At 47.7% G+C, this 18,917-nt stretch overlaps 2 protein-coding genes across 2 annotated transcripts; both read left to right on the forward strand.

Annotated features, from left to right (window-relative positions):
• The first annotated feature begins 983 nt into the window (after positions 1–983).
• Positions 984–1,846, forward strand: LOC110297728 (transmembrane protein PMIS2). The gene is made up of 2 exons (XM_029479738.2): positions 984–1,228; positions 1,414–1,846. The coding sequence occupies exons 1-2, from the start codon at positions 1,067–1,069 to the stop codon at positions 1,540–1,542; spliced, it is 291 nt and encodes a 96-aa protein (XP_029335598.1). The 5' UTR covers positions 984–1,066; the 3' UTR covers positions 1,543–1,846.
• Positions 1,847–7,700: 5,854 nt separating this feature from the next.
• Haus5 (HAUS augmin like complex subunit 5) lies at positions 7,701–18,714 on the forward strand. Its single transcript, XM_021166601.3, has 19 exons — positions 7,701–7,902; positions 9,239–9,301; positions 9,397–9,429; positions 9,558–9,582; positions 10,549–10,654; positions 10,735–10,894; positions 12,253–12,322; positions 12,405–12,487; positions 12,990–13,047; positions 13,174–13,298; positions 13,463–13,526; positions 13,609–13,739; positions 13,927–14,089; positions 14,772–14,852; positions 14,955–15,100; positions 15,426–15,537; positions 15,633–15,762; positions 18,129–18,261; positions 18,376–18,714. Exons 1-19 carry the CDS (start codon positions 7,805–7,807, stop codon positions 18,452–18,454), a joined length of 1,860 nt encoding a protein of 619 aa, XP_021022260.1. The 5' UTR covers positions 7,701–7,804; the 3' UTR covers positions 18,455–18,714.
• Positions 18,715–18,917: the final 203 nt, after the last annotated feature.

Raw genomic sequence — 18,917 nt, forward strand, 5'->3', positions numbered from 1 at the left:
GTGAGTTTTCGTGAAACTCTTTGCCTCGTGAGTGCTCCCAGGCTTCTCGGCCTGCCAAGCAAACTTCACTGGAGTGTGCGTAGCAGTGAGGCAGCAGGAACCTGGGGCAATCTGAAGAGTACACCCTGATGATTTCCTATGCCATTTGTATTTTTAAAAACAGTTCTGGGGGACTAAAACCATTGAGTTATATCTACATTTAAGTGGCATTCCACTTTAAGGCAGTTCTTACATACATACATACATACATACATACATACATACAATTTTTCTTCCAGATATATAGGGAGTATGTCTGCAATCCTTATACTTCAGAAGGCAGAAAAGAGAGGGTCAAGAGATCAAACTCATTCTTGGCTGTGAAGTGAATTCCAGGCCAGCCTGGGCTATATGAAATCCTTTCTGAAATGCTGGGATTATAAGTGGCCACAACTCATCTGGTTCTATCTATCTATCTATCTATCTATCTATCTATCTATCTATCTATCTATCTATCTATCATCTATCAGTCTATCTACCACTTATCTTTCTTTCTACAGGTAAGATTTTACTATTGAGACCTGGCAGGCATTATTTTGAGACAGGGCATCACTATGTAGTCCCAGAACTGGCTGTGTAGACCAAGCTGGCACTGCATTTACAGAGATTGGGAGATTTGCCTCAGTCTGTACAAGTGCTGTAATTAAAGATGGTCGCCACAATGCCTGGCTAAATCTAGCTTTCTCACAGGTTTATCTACCTGCTCTTCTGAGGCCTTCCTTCTATCCCTTGGTACTCGGCAGAAGAAAGAGGCAAGAGGCAGACTTTCCCACAATCAATCCCTGTAAGGGTACAAGAACAAAGTTATCACAGCACCACACTTCCTTGGCACGAACTGTCTAAAAACAGCGCGACCACGCCCACCTCTTGAGAGTAGCCAATCAGGACTGGAGATGTCCTTACATCCATTATGAAGAAAGTCCTTTGACTGCGCAGCTCTTAGGATTCTGGGTAGGGCCCGGGGAAGTGCGGTGGATCTGGGTCTCTATTTTCAAGACACCAGGATCTGTCGTTGAGTGAAAAGATCATGGATACAGGCCAACAAGGAGCCCCAGGTAGGAAGCCACTAGACCGTCCACAGACTCCAGATGAACTGAAATTTTACGCTCGGAATTACACCTTGCTGGCGGTCTTGGCGCTGATTCTTTTCCTGCCCTTTGGGCTGTTAGCCCTATACTTCAGCCACCAGGTAAAACTATCCACCCCCCACCCCCCACCGCCTCCACTGCTCATTCTATCCTCTGCTTGCCACCTGCAACTGCTTGTTGTCCTAGGTCTTGGGTCGGGCTCTTCCCACAGTGGCTATTGGGCTCCAACCCTCCTTCCAAGAGCTTCTTGTCTCAGAAACCCATACTCATGCTCCTACCCTTACAGACCAACGAAGCCAATAAATGCAGCGCCTGGGAAGACGCCTACCGGAACTCATCTCGAACTATGTGGTTTAATATGTTGGCCATACTAGCCTTTATAGGCATCATTTATGTATTTGCCCTAGTCCTATGAAAGCTAGACACCAGCATCTACAGGCTCCTCCCCCAACAGACATGCTCACTTAGACTTTGACCAGCCATCAAGAAGAAACTCAGAGCTTCAGAAATGCCCTTGCCAAGAAACCCACCAACCAAAAAACTCAACATCCAACAAACGGCCCCAGGCAGGCCACCTGACTACACTCCACCAGTTCATTCTCATTTGTCTTCCACGGCTGTCTCTACGGCTCAAGTTCAAAATCTGCATAAGCCACTAAGCTGCTCTTTCATGAAAAAAAAAATCACATTTCAGAGCCCAATAAAATTGAAGGGACTATCCTGGCTTTGCCTGTGTCTGGGTGTAGATGTTTCTCAGGATCAATAATAGTTTCACTGGAGCTATGTTGGCTTAGACCCTGTGAAAGTCAGACTGCAATAATGGTGCCAGGCTCTGTGGCACACATTTATAATCCCAGAATTTGGGAAGCAGGGACACTTACACACACATATATATATTTTTTAAATTGCATGTCTTTGATTTCCTGAACCTGTTTTTGTTGTAAAGTATACATAATAATTCATAATAAGATGAGAGTGTGTTTAGGAATCTGAATGTGTGTTTACTCTACATGACTTCCCTCTCAAGCTGAGGTGTTGGGCTTTTGGTGTCTCAGAGCAGGAGAAAAAAAAAATCCAGAAACCTTGGCCACGTGTGTTGTCACATGACTTTAATCTCAGCACTCAGGAGGCAGAGGCAGGATGGATTTATGAGTTTTAGGCCAGCCAGAGATAGTGAGTTTCAGGACTGCCAGGGCTGTGTAATAGAAAAACCCTATCTTGGGCTAGCAAGATGGCTCAGCGGTTAAGAGCACTGACTGCTCTTCTGAAGGTCCTGAGTTCAAATCCCAGCAACCACATGGTGGCTCACAACCACCCATAATGAGATCTGAAGCCCTCTTGTGGTGCATCTGAAATCAACTACAGTATACTTATGTATAATAAAGAAATCTTTGGGCCGGAGCAAGCATGGACTGAGAGAGCAGGGTTGACCAGAGTGAGCAGAGATCCTAAAAACTCAATTCCCTTCAACATGAAGGCTCGCAACCATCTGTACAGCAATAGTGTACTCACATACATGAAATAAATAAATCTTTTAAAAAAAAAAAAAAAAGGTTCTTTGGAGCAACTCCCTTCTGTGTTTGGCAGTTCAGTTCACAGGTCGGCAGCAGCAGCTCCATTCACTTGCAAACACTTCACAGATACACCAGCAGTCCAGTTCGGTAGAGTCTGGATAGCAAATGCGAATCAGTAGAGGTGGCACTACCTAGCAGAGACAGCCAGGCCTTGGAACCATCTGGTTGCACAAGTATAAGTTTGGATCAGCAAACTCATGTAAAAGCCAGGGATTGTGGCCTGTCTGTATCCCAGGACGAAGGCACAGATCCTGGGAACTCACTGGGCTAGTTTAGTTGGCAAGCTCCGGGTTCAGTGAGCTTTGTCTAAAAAAAAAAAAAAAAAAAAAAAACCTAAGTTGGCCGACAATAGAGGCAAATACCTACTGTTGACCTCTTACCACCAAACACTCACAGGCAGGCTCAGGCGCACACCCACTAATAAGATGAAGTTGCTGTTAACTACCAAAAGGTGGCAGTGTTGCTCACCTACTTGTCAAATCACAGCTGTCTTTGTTTTCTTGTCCCGGGTTCCTTAGCTGACTCAAGTTTCCCTCTTTTGCTTCATTCTTCATAGTACCACAATTGGTTTCTCTGTGTAGCCCTGTCTGTTCTGGAATTTGCTCTGTAGACCAGGCTGGCCTCGAACTCAGAGACCTACCTGCCTCTTCTCCCTTCCCAGTGGTGGGTTAAAAGCACTCCCTACCATGCCTGGCCCAAGATCTCTTATCTCTCTCTCTCTCTCTCTCTCTCTCACACACACACACACACACACACATACACACACATTTATCTAGATGATATAAATATATAGATGATATATAGATATAAAATTTATGTGTATGAATATATGTCTGTGTGTAGTCCAACTATATGTGGTGTCTGCTGGGGCCAGAAGAGGCCATTGGATCCCCTGTAATTGGAATTATAGGATGGTATGAGCCACCTGACATGGGTTCTGGGAATTAGACTGGTCTTTTGCAAAAGCAGTTTAACAATCAGTCTAGCTAGCTAGCTATCAATCTATTAATCAATCACTATTAATCATCTATAATTATCTATTATTTATCACCTATCTATCATGTGTATTTGTGGGTGTGCTTTGAGACAGTCTCAGACCTACATAGCCCAGGCTAGCCTCCAACTTGATTTGTAGTTAGGAATGACCTTGAGTTGATCTTCCTTACTCCACTTGCTGAGTGAAGGATTACTGTAAGCCCAACCACAGCCAGTTTATGCAGTGCTGGGGACCGAACTCCAAACTTCATGCATAGTACACCAGCTACACTCCCTGACTCCTTAGCCCTGTGAAATCCATCCTTATTTTTGGAACACCCCCTCTTCTTCTCTTACAAGTTTGAGTTGGGTTTTGTTGATGTGTTTTGTATCTTCTGTCTGAGACCAGTTGACATTAGGATGTTCTCAGGGCCAAGGAAGGCTGAAATGAATGGGGTATTTATTAAAAGCTGAAAGACAGAAAGCAATCCCATCGCCTGGACTGGTTTCTATCAGCTCTCAGCAAGTCAAAGCTCAGCAGCCTGCAATCCACAGGTGATCCCTGGATGTCAGCCAAGTGAAAACCTGCTGTGACTAGAAACAGAAGTTAAAAATTTCTGGTTACTGGGGAAGGAAAGAAGTCGCACGACCACGGAAAAGTTCCATTTTCAGGAGCAGGCAGGTGTGCTTGTGTGGAGTCTGTTTGACCAGTGGTAGGTGGACTCAAGTCTTGGGACTTCTTTGATCCCCTGAAGATTACATGAATTTTCGGTTCACAAAAGGAGGTATATTAGCACTGCCATTGTATTAAAGTCAACAGTGTAGAACAAGCAGTCAACACGTGTTTGTAGGACAGCAGAAATGGACGCATGTCTTCAAGTCTTAGCAAAAGGATAAAACATGTTTCTTTAGTGGGAAGTTACACCTACAATCTGTTTATCTTTTAACACGAGGTCTGTGAGCAAGGCAAACCCATTGGTCCTCTGTTAGTAAGAGACCTAGTAGCTTTAACTAATTAGTGAACTGACTGACACAGTGGGTGACTACCTGGATCAGGAGCTAGTTGCCTGTTGTTCCCTAGCTGACAAGCTACAGTTAGCCTAGCTGCCAATGTGATCAGAGACCTGAGAAGGATAAATTATAGTCTATATAACCGATGTATCCATTAAAAAGACAGAGACTAGCCCATAGTCCATTCCGTAGCCAGTCGTCTCAGACTGTCTGCATGGCACTGGGAACAGAGGCAGTCATTGGACAGCAGGCCCAAAGATGAGAGGCTCTTCTGAGGAGGAGAACATGGGAGAGACTGACCTCAACTTATCTAGGCAAAGTAGGGCAATCAATTCTTCCATGTCTTGCTTGTCCGAAAGGGCTGAGCCCTAGCAGTGGGGCAGTCTTGCCCAGTGGTTAGCATTACCACAACCCAAATGGAGTCCTTTATACACCAAACCCCTGTGCCCATTATCTTCTTGGAAACCTTGGCAGGGGGTGTCACTGCTAGGATCTGGAAGTCTCTGTCAGTCATAATAAGTTTAAACATCTTAAATGACATATTCAAAAGATCTCTGACAGATTATAGCTGGTACCTACCAAACATATCTGAGTTAAACAATCCTTCTCTGCTTTTAATATTTATCATGACTATAAATATGCTTCTGAAGATATTGAAGAATTTGATTATATTAACTTGCATTTTTTAACTATACTCAATAGTTTACAGTGATTTGGTAAGCTTCATAAGATTAGAACTTCACATATTATAGATGTTATGTTTAGATTTTTTCTTTTACGTTTAGATTTAAAATAAGGATTTTAAACTGGACTTCTCTTAGTGTCAAAACAAAGCTTTTTAATCCATAGAGAGACTGGGAACGTTTCTGACCTATATATGGTGTGTCGTTGTAGAACATAACAGTTTCCCATATGACTCCGTTTATTAAAAAAAAAAAAAAAAACAGGGGGCTGGAGACATGGCTCAGCGGTTAAAAGCACTGACTGCTCTTCCAGAGGTCCTGAGTTCAATTCCCAGCAACCACATGGTGGCTCACAACCATCTGTAATGGAATCCAATGCCCTCTTCAGGTGTGTCTGAAGACAGCTACAGTGTACTCATATACCTAAGATAAATAAATATATCTTTAAAAAAAAAAACAAAACAAAAAAACTAGTTTCATGATGCTAGCAAAAGCAAAGTTAGACATATTCTTAAAACATCTCTGTCAGCCTAAATAGACCTTAGGCAAGGAGAGACACTTCTAAGCCAGTAATGTTTAACCGCTTTTAATGTTGTAAACCTCTAAAACATTGTAAAGGAAGTTTGAAACCTCTCAATTGTGTTTTTGCAATATCAAAATTAAGTATCTTTCTAAAGAGCAAAGACATAGAGCATAATCATACGTTTCAGAAGGCAAAATCAAGTTCTAATAGTGTAAACCATTTAATCTCTCTAAAATTAATTGCAAGTGGGTTATTTATGTTACGAGTGTGGCGGCCTGAAAGGTACATTGCTGTACATACGTGCATGGAGGTGCAGTTTTTATCTTAGTAAAATTCTATAAACCTGGTTTTTAAATATAAGACAGGGGCTAGAGAGATGGCTCACTGACTGCTCTTCTGAAGGTCCTGAGTTCAAATCCCAGCAACCACATGGTGGCTCACAACATCTGTAATGGGATCCGACGCCCTCTTCTGGTGTGTCTGAAGACAGCTACAGTGTACTTACATATAATAAATACATCTTAAAAAAAAATTAAATTCCTGCATTCCAGGAAGTTATCTGGTTCCTGAGAAGGTGGAGCTTACAGATTAATTTGGGGAATTTACCGTACTGCATGCAGGCAAAAAACATATACTCACAAAATAAGATCTAACATATCTTAAAATATGAGCATTAAGTCCATTGTCTCTCATTTGTTTCTCATTGAATGAAAATCAGGACAATGTTGCGGTAATTTCTCACCCCAATAAGCCCGTATAAAAAACACACAACTATAATAATAAGCTATATGCCTAGATTGGGCAGATCTATCACTGTACTAATCTAGTCTCCAACTATGAGACTTCTTGCTACTTGCTACTTGCGGCTTCTCCAAGCCATGTCTCTCTCCTCCCTCTCTGAGATTGGGGAGAAGGCCCAGTGAGATCACCTGAGTATGCGCTCTGCTCATTGTAGAGGACAGCTCCTCTTGATGAAGCAGAATAAAAATCAAAATACAAACGGCGCCAGGGCAACAACCCACAACAGGACAAGAATGCTCCTAAGTATGGGTGAGAACGATTTTACTGTTACATGTAGACATGAAGAAGAGTACAGCCAGAGGCATCTGGAAGAGTTCAGACTGAGTATAGCTAGCAAAATAGACGGGGCCATGAAAGGAGAGGTGGGGAGTGGGGCGGGGGCGAGCTAAGAAGAGAAGACTTGGGAGAGAGGGTTCCAAGAGGACCCCGAGGGCGCTTGGGAATAAAGAGGGGAGTGGCCAAAGTGGGCACTGAGAATCTGAAGCGGGCAAAGCACGGGGGCTAGAGAGATTCAGTATAGGGGCGGGGTATGCCAGGCAGGCAGGATGACTCTGTAAGAGGTTCTTGTGAGAAGGGCCTGAAGGAACCTAGAAGCTAGCATAGACCTCGATATGCCAATAGACGCCACCAAAGGCATAGGTTAATGGAAGAGTTCTATGGCCCTTCTGCCAAAGACGAGGAGAATGGCCACTTTTAGCAAGTAAAAACGAGTTTCTTAAGTCCCTGAGAGAATGATGGGTTTTGTCTAAAAGCCCGAGTTTGGGAAAAGGGAATTTCTTGCACGTTCCCACCCGCTGCCCCCTTTTTTTTCCAGGTAGAGTGAAGCTTTTAGAACCTTTTGCCTCTTACAGTGAGTGAAAGAACAAAGGTGGATAGGCGGGTGTCTGAATTTCACCCCATCCTTTTCATTTTCATTTACTAACCTACATACACTAGAGCGCCAAGAGCCGCTACGGGTAGCCGACCGGTACAGAGAGACCGGTCAGCAGGGACCTGCTGTCTGCTTGACAACCGGAGACATCTTAGCGTCGCGCTCCTGACGTCATAGATGGGCGCCATACTTAAAGAGAGTGCGGGAAGCTGCGACTGTAGCTGAGCTCTGTGACAGCCATGGAACTAACGCAGAAAGAGCGGGAACTGAGTCGCTGGGCTGCTGAAGAGATGGAGGTGCCCCTAGCAGCTCGCCCCCGGGAGTCGACGCTGCGTAGGTGAGGCTGCTTCTGGAGTAAGGACTCCCCATCCTGGAATTAGCCTCGAGGAGTAAGATCACCGCCCTGTTAGACCCCGGGGACCCAGGTGTAGAGACCGCGACCCCCAGAAACACAGCTTGACCATAGACGCTGTAATAACAAGAGGTTTTTATCCGACGCGCGTGGGGTTGCTCAGCCTCGCAGGGAGAGTCAACCCCGATTGTCTAAATACAGCTAATTTATACTTTTTGTGAAAGGGCTCACACAGCTATTTTATTATTGGCTAATAAAGCAACAGTATAATTTTAATTTAGTAGAAAACTTTGTCAGCAATCAGCAAGGTCAAAGCAGTTTGTAGTTTTCCTCAGAATTCAGACTGAGGAGGGGTAGGGAAGTTTTCTCAAGGATGGTCATTTCTGGCAGCTGTGGTCTTTATGCCTCCCAAGTGCTGGGATTAAAGGCATGCGCCACCACTGCCTGGAGAAAGGAAAGATTCTTTAAGCAGCAGGAGACAGCTGAAGATAGAGAGTGACTGCTGCAGACAGCTTGCAGCAGGAGACAGCAGGAGATAGGGGAAGCAAGCTCTGCAAATAACTTTGGTATACATTAATTAAGCTAAAAACTAAGCCGGACGTGGTGGCGCACGCCTTTAATCCTAGCACTTGGGAGGCAGAGGCAGGTGAATTTCTGAGTTCGGCTACACAGAGAAACCCTGTCTTGAAAAAACAAAAACAAAACAAAAAATGTTAAGCTATATTTCTCCCCAGCACTCGGGAGGCAGAGGCAGGCAGATTTCTGAGTTCAAGGCCAGCCTAGTCTACAAAGTGAGTTCCAGGACAGCCAGGGCTATACAGAGAAACCCTGTCTCGAAAAACCAAAAAAACAAAACAAAACAAAACAAAAAACAAAAAACCTATATTTCTTTACCCCTCATCGAGAATGAGACAGATCTGCAGAATAAGGGGGTCCCTACAGCACCTCACCCTACTCACTCTTACCCTAATCAAAGGTGATACTAGGCAGTTGGCAGTGGCTGTTCTATTGGGGATCAAATCTGCAGAAACCAGTAACATATGACCCTGTTATGAAAGACCATTTCCTGGGGTGGAAACCTCTTACACCCACCTCTGAAAGTGACTACAACTAAACCTCTCCTAGAAGAAATAGAACCCGTCATGGAATAAGAATACCCTCAGATTTAGGGAGAAGGCCACCCTCTCAGTGACAACCCCCAGGCCCACCCACAGAAGTGAGACATCTTGGAACTTTCCACCACCATAACTGTGGAGACAGTGGAGGGTCCTCCTCCTGGGCAATGCTCCAGTCATACATACTCTATGCTGTATCCCTTCAGGCTGTGTCTGAGTCAGGGCGCTGACATCTGGGCCTACATTGTGCAGCATGTGCGTAGTCGGAGGTAAGCCAAACCTAGTGCAGGGGAGGGGGCTAGAGAGTGGGAAAGGCCCAGGGAAGGCCCACAGCAACTCCTCTCCCTCCATCTCTCCAATGCAGGAATATCAAGACGATCCAGGGAAACCTCCTCTGGTAACTGCTTCTTAAATTCATTGATTCCTATCTTCACCAGTTTTGTCTAGCCTTGTCCATAACCAAGGCCTCTACTTCCTGCCTTCTCCCCTGGAAGCCCCAGCCTAACTCTGGTCTCATTTCTCTAGGCATGCCTATCAGGACAATCCAAAGGTAAGAAGCCTGTGCTGTTAATATTCTCCCTCAACTAAAAGTCAGCTTGCAAATATTTTGCTCTAGGCCCTAGAGGTAATGGGTCTGTCAGGAACACCATGTTACAAAACAACCCAGATCTTTGTGCTCCCAGGGATTGTGGTCCAGGGTGAGCCAGGCACAAGATGGGAGCAGTGGTGTATGGACATGGGGCATTGGTGTTGGAGAGAGGAAGGTCTTGAGTCCTATAGTCTCAGCACTCAGGATGAAGCAGAAGGGTCAACATGAGTGTAAGGCCAGCCTGGGCTACATAGTGAGACATGGTCAAAAGTAGACACAGTAAACAAAACTGCTAAAAGGAGATGGATGGGTTTTTCAGAGCTGCTAAGGAATTCAAGGGAGAGGTCAAGACTAGGAGGGGGACCTACAATTAAGAGCATTTGCTGCTCTTGAAGAGGACTTATCCCAGCATCCAGAGCAGATGTCTAACAGCCAACTGTGATTTCAGTTCTAAGAGATCTAACACCTTCTGGCCTCCACTGGTACCTGTATGCATGTGGTACACAAGACATACATTTAAAAAAAAAAATAGAGGTTGAGTATGTTGGTACTTGCCTGTTATCCCAGCACGTGGATGCTGAAGAAGACTGTGAATTTAAGGGCAGTCTGAGCTAGTTACACACCAAAACCCTGTCTCAATAAAAATAAAAAATAATAATAATAATAAAAAGCATCTGACAGAGATGTAGGAGTCACCACACAGATAGAAACCAAGAAGATGGAGAGGCAATTCCCGGTGGGAGAGAACCAAGTAGATTCTTAGTGCTTCTATGTTAGACCTGAGCCACTTAAACAAAGAAAAATCTGTCAACCATCTCTCAGGAGATGAGGAGAGAAGCCGAGTGCCACCCTGAAGGTAGTACAGCCAGGCTAAGCTCCAAGGAGTCCAAGCATCTGACCTTCTGACCCTCTACCTGATCCCACCAGATCCATCGGAAGTTGGAGCTGGAAGCCACTGCGGCCCGCCTTCGGGCAGAGAACCAAGAGCTAGACCAGAGCCTGGAGCTGATGGATCAAGAGTCTGAAGCTCAGGGTGACTCATGGGGCCAGCCGGATGGGCAGTGAAACCCTGGGTGACAAAGGAGTTGACAGTCACCCCTGTTCCTCCCACAGATGTAGCCATGACACAGACACTGCAGAGCCTGAAAGACACCCAGCATCGAGCTCTTCTCCTCCAGGCCCAAGCTGGGGCTGTACGAAGACAGCAACGTGGGTTGCAAGACCCCATGCAGCGGCTGCAGAATCAGCTCAAACGTCTGCAGGATATGCAAAGGTGGGGTTCAGCCTCCCCAAGTTGGTTAGATATTCTCCTCAGAAACCCCTGTGTTCTGCCTGATCCCTTCCTTTCAGAATTCTGAGCTTCCAGCCATAACATAAGGGCTGTCAGGATGGGCAGTTTTATTATCTTGAGCACCTGGATTTATGGTGCCAACTGGATGTCTACAACACTGGCTTTGGAGAAACAAGTGAATATACAAAATAAGGTCCACCTTGCTGGAGCTAATGTTCTCCTGCATAGAAGGCAGATGGGAACCTAGGAACCACCTCACAGTTTCAGGTAGATGGAAATCCTGGAAGGGTCATAGGAGTTTATGTGCATGCATGCAGGTGTCCATTGGAGGCCAGAGGGCATCAGATCCTCTGAAGCCAAAGTTTAGGCAGTTGTGAGCTAGGGCCTTGTGAGAGCAAGAAGGCAAGAAGTGTTCTTAACCACTGAGCCACCTCTCCATCTCTCTGGCCCTGACTTGCTTTTAAATTTTATGTTCTATGAAATGTGAGTCAGAGTCTCACTAAGTTACCTAGACTGGCCTGGCCTTTTTTTTTTTTTTTTTTTTTTTTTTTTTTGCTTTTTAAGATTTATTTATTATGTACAGTGTTCTGCCTGCACAACAGAAGAGGGTGCCAAGATCCCATTACAGATGGTTGTGAGCCACCATGTGGTTGCTGAGTATTGAACTCAGGACCTCTGGAAGCGCAGTCAGTCCATTCAACCTCTGAGCCATCTCTCAAGCCCGAGATTTGCCTTAAATGTGTTTTGTAACCACAGCAGCTGTGCCAGCTTCCCACAGTACTGGGATCACAAGCCTGTGCCAGGGCTGCGGACACTCACTGTGTAGCCCATGTATGTTGGCTTCAGACTTTGAGTCATCTTCCTGTCTCAACCTCCTGAGAGCTAGAATCAGCAGTTCTCAACCCATGGGCTGCGTCCCCTTTGGGGTTGAAAGACTCATTCACAGGGCATTACCTAAGATCATCAGAAAATACAGATATTCACAACAGCAGCAATATTACAGTGATGAAGTAGCAATGAATAATTTTACGGTTGGGGGTCACTACAACATGAGGAACTGCATTAAAGGGTCACAGCGTTAGGAGGGTTGAGAGCCACTAGCTAGAATCTCAGGCATGAGCCGTGATGCCTGACTGAAAACCCAGGTTTTAATAGGGTTGCTGACCTATAATAGGTCCAACCGGAGGGGACAGGAATAGGGAGACCAATGAAGAGGCTAATATAGAAGATGACAGTGACCTAATCTGAGAGATTGCTCTTGAGAGCATGGCAGTACGAGGTGGAGGGCACAAACATCTGCTCTCCCTAGGGCCCCATCCCAATTATACTCTTCCTTCCAGGAAAGCCAAAGTGGATGTGACCTTTGGACCTGTGGTGTCAGCAGCCCCAGCCCTAGAGCCTCAGGTGCTGGTAAGAATCCTAGGCTATGCAGGGACTATGAGGAGTCGAGGATCAAGCAGAACCCACTAACACCCCATGCTCTTCTCCCTAGAGTGATGTCCGGGCAGCCTGCACCCTCCGAACTCAATTCTTGCAGAACCTTCTGACTCCCCGGGCCAGGGGAGGCAGCATCCTGTGAGTGTTCTCGGCCTCCGGGACTCTGTGAGGACCCGGGCTTGACGGATGGGAGATTGCTAGTTTATTAACTCCTCGGACAGTGGATTTCTGGGTTATTTCAGTTCTGATCCCTGCCATGTGAGAGCTCCTAGGGTGGGATGAGGAAGAGGCATACCCACCATAGATGTTGACAGCCTACGTAGTCAGGGCTGCTTGGGGAGGGGAGGCCTGAGGCTCTGGGACACAGAGGAGGCCCTTACTCAGCTCTGGCAATGGGGCAGCGGGCTCTGGCCAGGAGACTTAACAAGGGTGAAGGGTCAAGGACTAAAGAGGAAATGTAGTGGCCACCAGACAGCAAGATCGGATAGTTGAGGAACTCAGGTCTAGTAGGCATAGGTGGACTGGATGCACTTATTTATACGGTGGGGACAGTGTAGCTCCTACTGACATGTGGTGGTGATAGTTTAGACTGTAATTGATGTGCCTTACAACGTTCATTGTCTGCTCCCCAAATCCACAGAAGCCCTTGTGATGACCACGTTGGAACATCCTATCAGCAGTGGCTGACCTCAGTTGAGGTGAGAGGGCAAGGCTCCCAGGAAAGGGTACCTCCTCCTCCTCCATGATGGAATTTCAGTGCCTCAGAGGCCTGGCTTACATCCCTGCACCATCATTCTGCCCTGCCTTCCTACCTGTCCCTTCAGACACTGCTGACAAACCACCCTGCGGGCCACGTCCTAGCTGCCTTGGAGTACCTGGCTGCAGAGCGGGAGTCAGAGATCCGGTCCCTGTGTTATGGAGATGGGCTCAAAGAAGAGGAGCTGTCCAGGTGTGGAGTGAATGTTCCCATAGCCAGGAGAAGGCACAATGAACTGCAGATTGCGTGGAACTGAATGCCAGCCAGTCACGGGGGGAAGGGAAGACTTGATATTGACTACCCAAACTTATCAATACAAAGAGGCTGCTCCCTCAACTGCTCTGTCCCCACCACAGGCCTCAGGCACCAGAATCTTCCAACTCCAGCCAGGTTCTGCCGTCCACTGTTCATCTCATCCAGGTAACCCTGAGACAGCCCTCTCCCAAGACCCACTGAAGCCCTCTCCCCATGGACCATGCTCACAGAGACCTTGCACCCCCAGGAGGGCTGGCAGGCTGTAGGTGCATTGGTTACCCAGAGGAGTGCGCTCCTGAGTGAGAGACAAGACCTGGCTGGCCGCCTCCAGGGCCTAGTGGAGGAGGGGAAGAGACTTTTGCTGGGATCCAGTGAGAGGTAAAGATGCTCCCTCAGCAGAGGCTGGGGATACTGAATGTTGTCTACTCTGGGGACCCCTTCTCTTCCTCCCTTTCCTGGTGCTTGTTTCCTGTGTGTGGGGTTTTTCATGCCTCCCCAAAGATCTCATCTCCCCAGTGTGACTGCCAGTCTCTCTGTGCTCTTTCACTTCTTCCCCACCCCCCAGGAAAGTCCTGCTGCTGGGGCTTAGGCACAGTGGTCTATGGGCAGAGCTCAAGGCTCTTCATGCCCAGAGCCAGGAACTGGAGAGTGCAGTTGGACAGCGGCATCTTCTCCTGCGGGAGCTGCAGGCCAAGAGGCAGCGGATCCTACAGTGGCGTCAGCTGGTGGTGAGATCATGGGCCTGGTAGACGGTCTGAGTGGGGTTGTGGGGTTTAGAGACCAAGCACAGGGCTTCAAGAGATGGCGCAGCATTAAGAAGACTGGCTACACTGGCTCATGGTGGCCTATGCCTTTAATCCCAGTGCTCGGGAGTCAGAGGCATGATATCTGAGTTCAAGAATAGCCCTCTCTATAGAGCTACATCGAGGAGAGAGATAGATACACGGAGAAACCCTGTCTTGACAAAAGATCACTAGCTGTCCTTTCAGAGAACCTGGGTTTAATTCCCAGCATTTACATGGCAGCTCACAACTGGTAGTTCAGTTCCAGGGGATCCAGTGCCCTCTTTTAGCCTCTGTGGGTATGTGGCTTACATGCAGTGCCTAGATATCCATACAGGCAAAACAGCCATATGCATAAAGTAAAAATAAATAAATCTAAAAAAAATATATAGGGGGGAGGGTATGGGGGACTTTTGGGATAGCATTGGAAGTGTAATTGAGGAAAATACATAATAAAAAAATATTAAATAAAATAAAATAAATATATATAGGAACAAATGACCCTGGCCTCTGTGGAAGGGGGAGCCAAGGGGAGACTCCCAGGAAGAAGCAGGCCCTGTCCCCTATAACAAGGGATGGATTGCCCTAGAAGAATAGGGAGCTAGTTGGTGGCTTTCTGACTCCCTAGGAGGAAAGGCAGGAACAGATCCGTCTGCTCATCAAGGGAAACTCAGCCAGCAAAACTCGCCTGAGCCGGGGTCCAGAGGAGGTAAGGTGAATGTTGGGCAAGGCTTGGCGGGCCCTGCCTGCCCTGCCTGCCCTGCCTGCCCTGCCTGCCCTGCCTGCCCTGCCTACCGGCTCCATCCCACAGGTGTTGGCCCTGGTTGACCAGAAGCTTGTCCCCACCTCTGAAGCTGTGGCACCACAGAGCCAGGAACTACTGCGATGCTTGAAGGAAGAAGCCAAACACCTGCCCCGAGTTCTCCTGGGCCCACTGCTGCCATACCATGTCAAAGGGTGAGGCTGGAGCCAGCCCTGTCTTCCCTCTGAAACCTATTCAAATGAGTGTCTCCAAGGTGAGGCCCAGTGAGAGGAGAGCCCTGATCTCAGAAAATAAAGGTGATCAAGAAGACATCAGATGTCCACCTTGGGCCTCCACACACATTCGCACACACCTGTACATGAACACAAAAGTAGCCCAGGGTCCCCAGACTGCCAAACCTTACCCCATATCATCAGCCCAAGTCTGGTCTCCCAGTTCTTAGGCCTACCTCCAAGTCCCTGTACCCCAGAGCTTCTGTAAATCAAACTGCTTAATGTTCTGTGGCTACCCACCCACCAGGCTGAAGCCGTTATCCAGGATTCTACCATCCATCCATCAGCTGCACCCCACTAACCCAAGGGGCTCCAGTCTTATCTTGCTGAGTCACACACTGGGACTGCCTGTGGGGAAAGTAAGTGCCCATGACCTTTGACCTGACTGCCCATCCCAATCCCAACCCAATCCCAGCTCACAAGGCCAAGGTGACTCTCCTTCCCCTGCCCCCAGGCATCTGAACTGCTGCTTCCAAAGGCTGCCTCTCTCCAACAAGATCTTCTGTTTCTCCAAGACCAGTGGGGTCTCCGAGGAGGAAACCTCTGTGTGAAGACCAGTCTGCCTCCGGGACCATCCACCCAGGGTACGTTGACCCCTGCCTGCTTTCCAGATCCATCATTCCTTCTGTTCTGCACCACCATAGGCTGCCTGAAGTGCTAAACACCCTAGTACTGCAGCTTGCTTTGGCTGCATGGCAAGCTCTTGCTGTGTGTTGTGTCTCCCCCCAAGTGGCAGAGCAGGGAACTCAGGTACACAAGGCTTAGTAGCCTGACCTCATGGTAGAATGAAGGTTGGTTGGTTGGCAATTTTTGTCTTTTAGTGTGTATCTCACTGTGTAGTCCAGACTGTCTTCAAACTTGAGATCCTCTTGCCTCTACCTTCCAAGGCCTGCACCCTGCCAGCACTCCCTCAGCCCAGGCAAGAGCTTGGCTGTGAACGTGGGTCCCATCCCAGTCCCAACCCTATGGGACATCCATTTGCCAACTACTCACTCATGGCCTTCAGAATACCTTGTTTTGTTTTAGTGTGTGTGCATGTGTGTGCATGTGTGTGCCACACCATGTTTGTGAAGGTCAGAGGACAGCTTGTTGAGCCTGTTCTCTCCTTCCACCATGTGGGTCCCAGGGCTCAAACTCAGGTAGTCCGGCTTGGCAGCAAACACTGTTATCTGCTGAGCCATCTTGATGATCCAGTGTTCTTTTGTTGGTTTGTTGGTTTGTTTGGTTGGTTTTTTTGGTTTTTGGTTTTTTCGAGACAGGGTTTCTCTGTATAGACCTGGCTGTCCTGGAACTCACTTTGTAGACCAGGCTGGCCTCGAACTCAGAAATCTACCTGCCTCTGCCTCCTGAGTGCTGGGATTAAAGGCATGCCTGGCTACTTTTGTTGTTTTTTGTTGTTGTTATTTTGTTACTGTTTATTGAGACAGGGTCTGGCCAAGTAGCCTAAGCTGGCCTCAAACAAGCAATTTGTTTCCTCAGCTTCCTAAATGCTGGTGTTAGCCTGACATCACTACCCCTGGCCTCATGGTTATCTTGAACTCTTTTTGTTTGGTTGGTTGGTTGGTTGGTTTTCTCTGTGTAGCCCTTGCTGCCCTGGAACTCACTCTATAGACCAGGTTGGCCTCGAACTCACAGAGATCTGCCTGCCTCTGCCTGTTGGGATTAAGGTATGAGCAATCACCATCTGGCTATGTATCTGTAACAGCTCCTGGATCCCTCTATTCTAAAGAATAATTTTGCTCCCTTTCTTCCTGCCTCTCGCCGCCCCCCCCCCGAAATGATCCCTAACCCCCATGTCAGTTCAGAGTCCCAAGCCCTCAGAATCCCAAATTCAGGGTTCTGTTCCCGCCATACTAATCCATGACTCAGAGAATTCCCAGAGACGGCAGGCCTAGATAAAGAACATGTAACAGTCATGGTGGAGGTCACCGACAGGGCACTCAGTGACTGTGAAGCCCTGTATTCGGTTTCAGTGGGGTCAGTTCTGGTGCAATGGGAACTAGGCCCAGTCACCATCCTGGGGAAAATGGTGCAAGGGTGGAAGGTCGGAGCAGGGTGAAAAGGCCTAGGAAAGATGGTGAGTTAAAGATAGAGCCCAGGGGGTAGAGTGCTTGCCTAGCATGCATGCAGCCCTGGCCTTCATAACCAGGACTGCATAGAACTAGGCATAGTGGTTGGGAATAGTGGCATACACCTTTAGTTCCCAGTACTGTGCAGGCACAGGCAGGTATGAGTGTGAGATCAGTGGGGGTCTACATAGTAAGTTCCAAGCCAGCTAGGCCTACAGAGTGAGATCTGTCTCCAAGAAAAGGGGAGGCGGCTAGAGAGATGGCTCAGTGGTGCAGAGGCCCTGGTTCAGTCCCCAGCACCCACACGGCAGCTCACAACCATCTGTAACTCCAGTTCCAGGGGACCTGCTGCTGTCTTCTGGTTTCTTTGGGCATCAGGAACACATGTGCTGCACACACACACACATGAATGGAAAAACACTCAAACTGAACCTAAAATACACACACATGCACATGTGCCTGCACAAACCTGCGTATCCAGTACACGGGAAGTAAAGGCAGTAGGATCCGAAGGCTCAGAGTATCCTTGTATAGCAAGTTTGAGGCTAGCCTGCACTACATTTGACCTTGACTCAAAAGAAAAAACATAATAATAGGCCAGTTGTAACATGCACCTTTAATCCCAGTACTCAGAGGAGTTAGAGGCAGAAAGGTCTCTGTAAGTGTAAGGCCAGCCTGGCCCACATATGTAGGCCTAGCTGAGGCCTGGGACCTGGGAGAGAGGCCACAGAGGAAAGGGAGAAGCTGAGGCAGCCAAGTTGTGCCTGTGTCAGAGCCTGGTAGACCACGGGGTAGGCTATGGGAAAGTCCAGGTTGAAGCCTTGAAGGTGGCATCCTTGAGATGGGGACCCTGAAGCTGCCTCCCCACTTGTACCCTCCAGAGCTGCTGCAGATCCAGGTGTCCCAGGAAAAGGAGCAGAATGAGAACGTGGGGCAGACCCTGAAGAAACTGTCAAATCTGCTGAAACAGGCACTGGAGCAAATCCCTGAGCTACAGGGGATCATTCAGGACTGGTAAGAGGGGGGTTATTTGAATATCGGGGGACTGACTATGGTTCATGGCTTGAGCTGCCACCATGGGAAGGTCTGGAGGACGAGCCTTTCCTCAAACACCATGCCTTTCCCCAGGTGGGAGCAGCCCAGCCAAGCTGCCCTCCCTGAGGAGATCCGTCAGGGCCTGTCTCTGCCCCAGTGTCAGCTGCGCTGAGTGCAGGCCCAGGTAGCGCTACAGCAGCCATACAAATGAAGAGGCGGCTAGAAGCAGAGTCAAGACTTGCAATTTAGCCCGGTCTCTGCACCTACCGTATCTACTCAGGAGACTGAGGAAAGAGGACTGCTATTGATTTCTAAGCCAGCCTGGGCTACACAGCAAGCTCCAAGACAGCCTAAGCTACATAGTGAGACTCTAACTCAAAAATAAATAGTATTTAACTCCCCAAACTTCACCTCCCTCAATAAAGCATTTCAAAGAAAGCACTGCCCAGTTTTATCAACTTTGTCTTGACACAGACCTGCAGTTCCTCTCTGGCTGCCATTCTATGGTTTCTCCCAGGCCTTGCACTGCCCTTCCAACTAAAGCCAAGAGAAAGAGAAAAGGTGTACTCTGGATCATGCACCTTAAAGTGGCTGCTTCACTGTCCTCCTCAGTGATCAAATACAATGGACCAAAG

Source organism: Mus caroli, unplaced genomic scaffold, assembly GCF_978045245.1.
Source record: "Mus caroli unplaced genomic scaffold, Mus_caroli_1 scaffold_8, whole genome shotgun sequence".
Classification (NCBI taxonomy): Eukaryota; Metazoa; Chordata; class Mammalia; order Rodentia; family Muridae; genus Mus; species Mus caroli.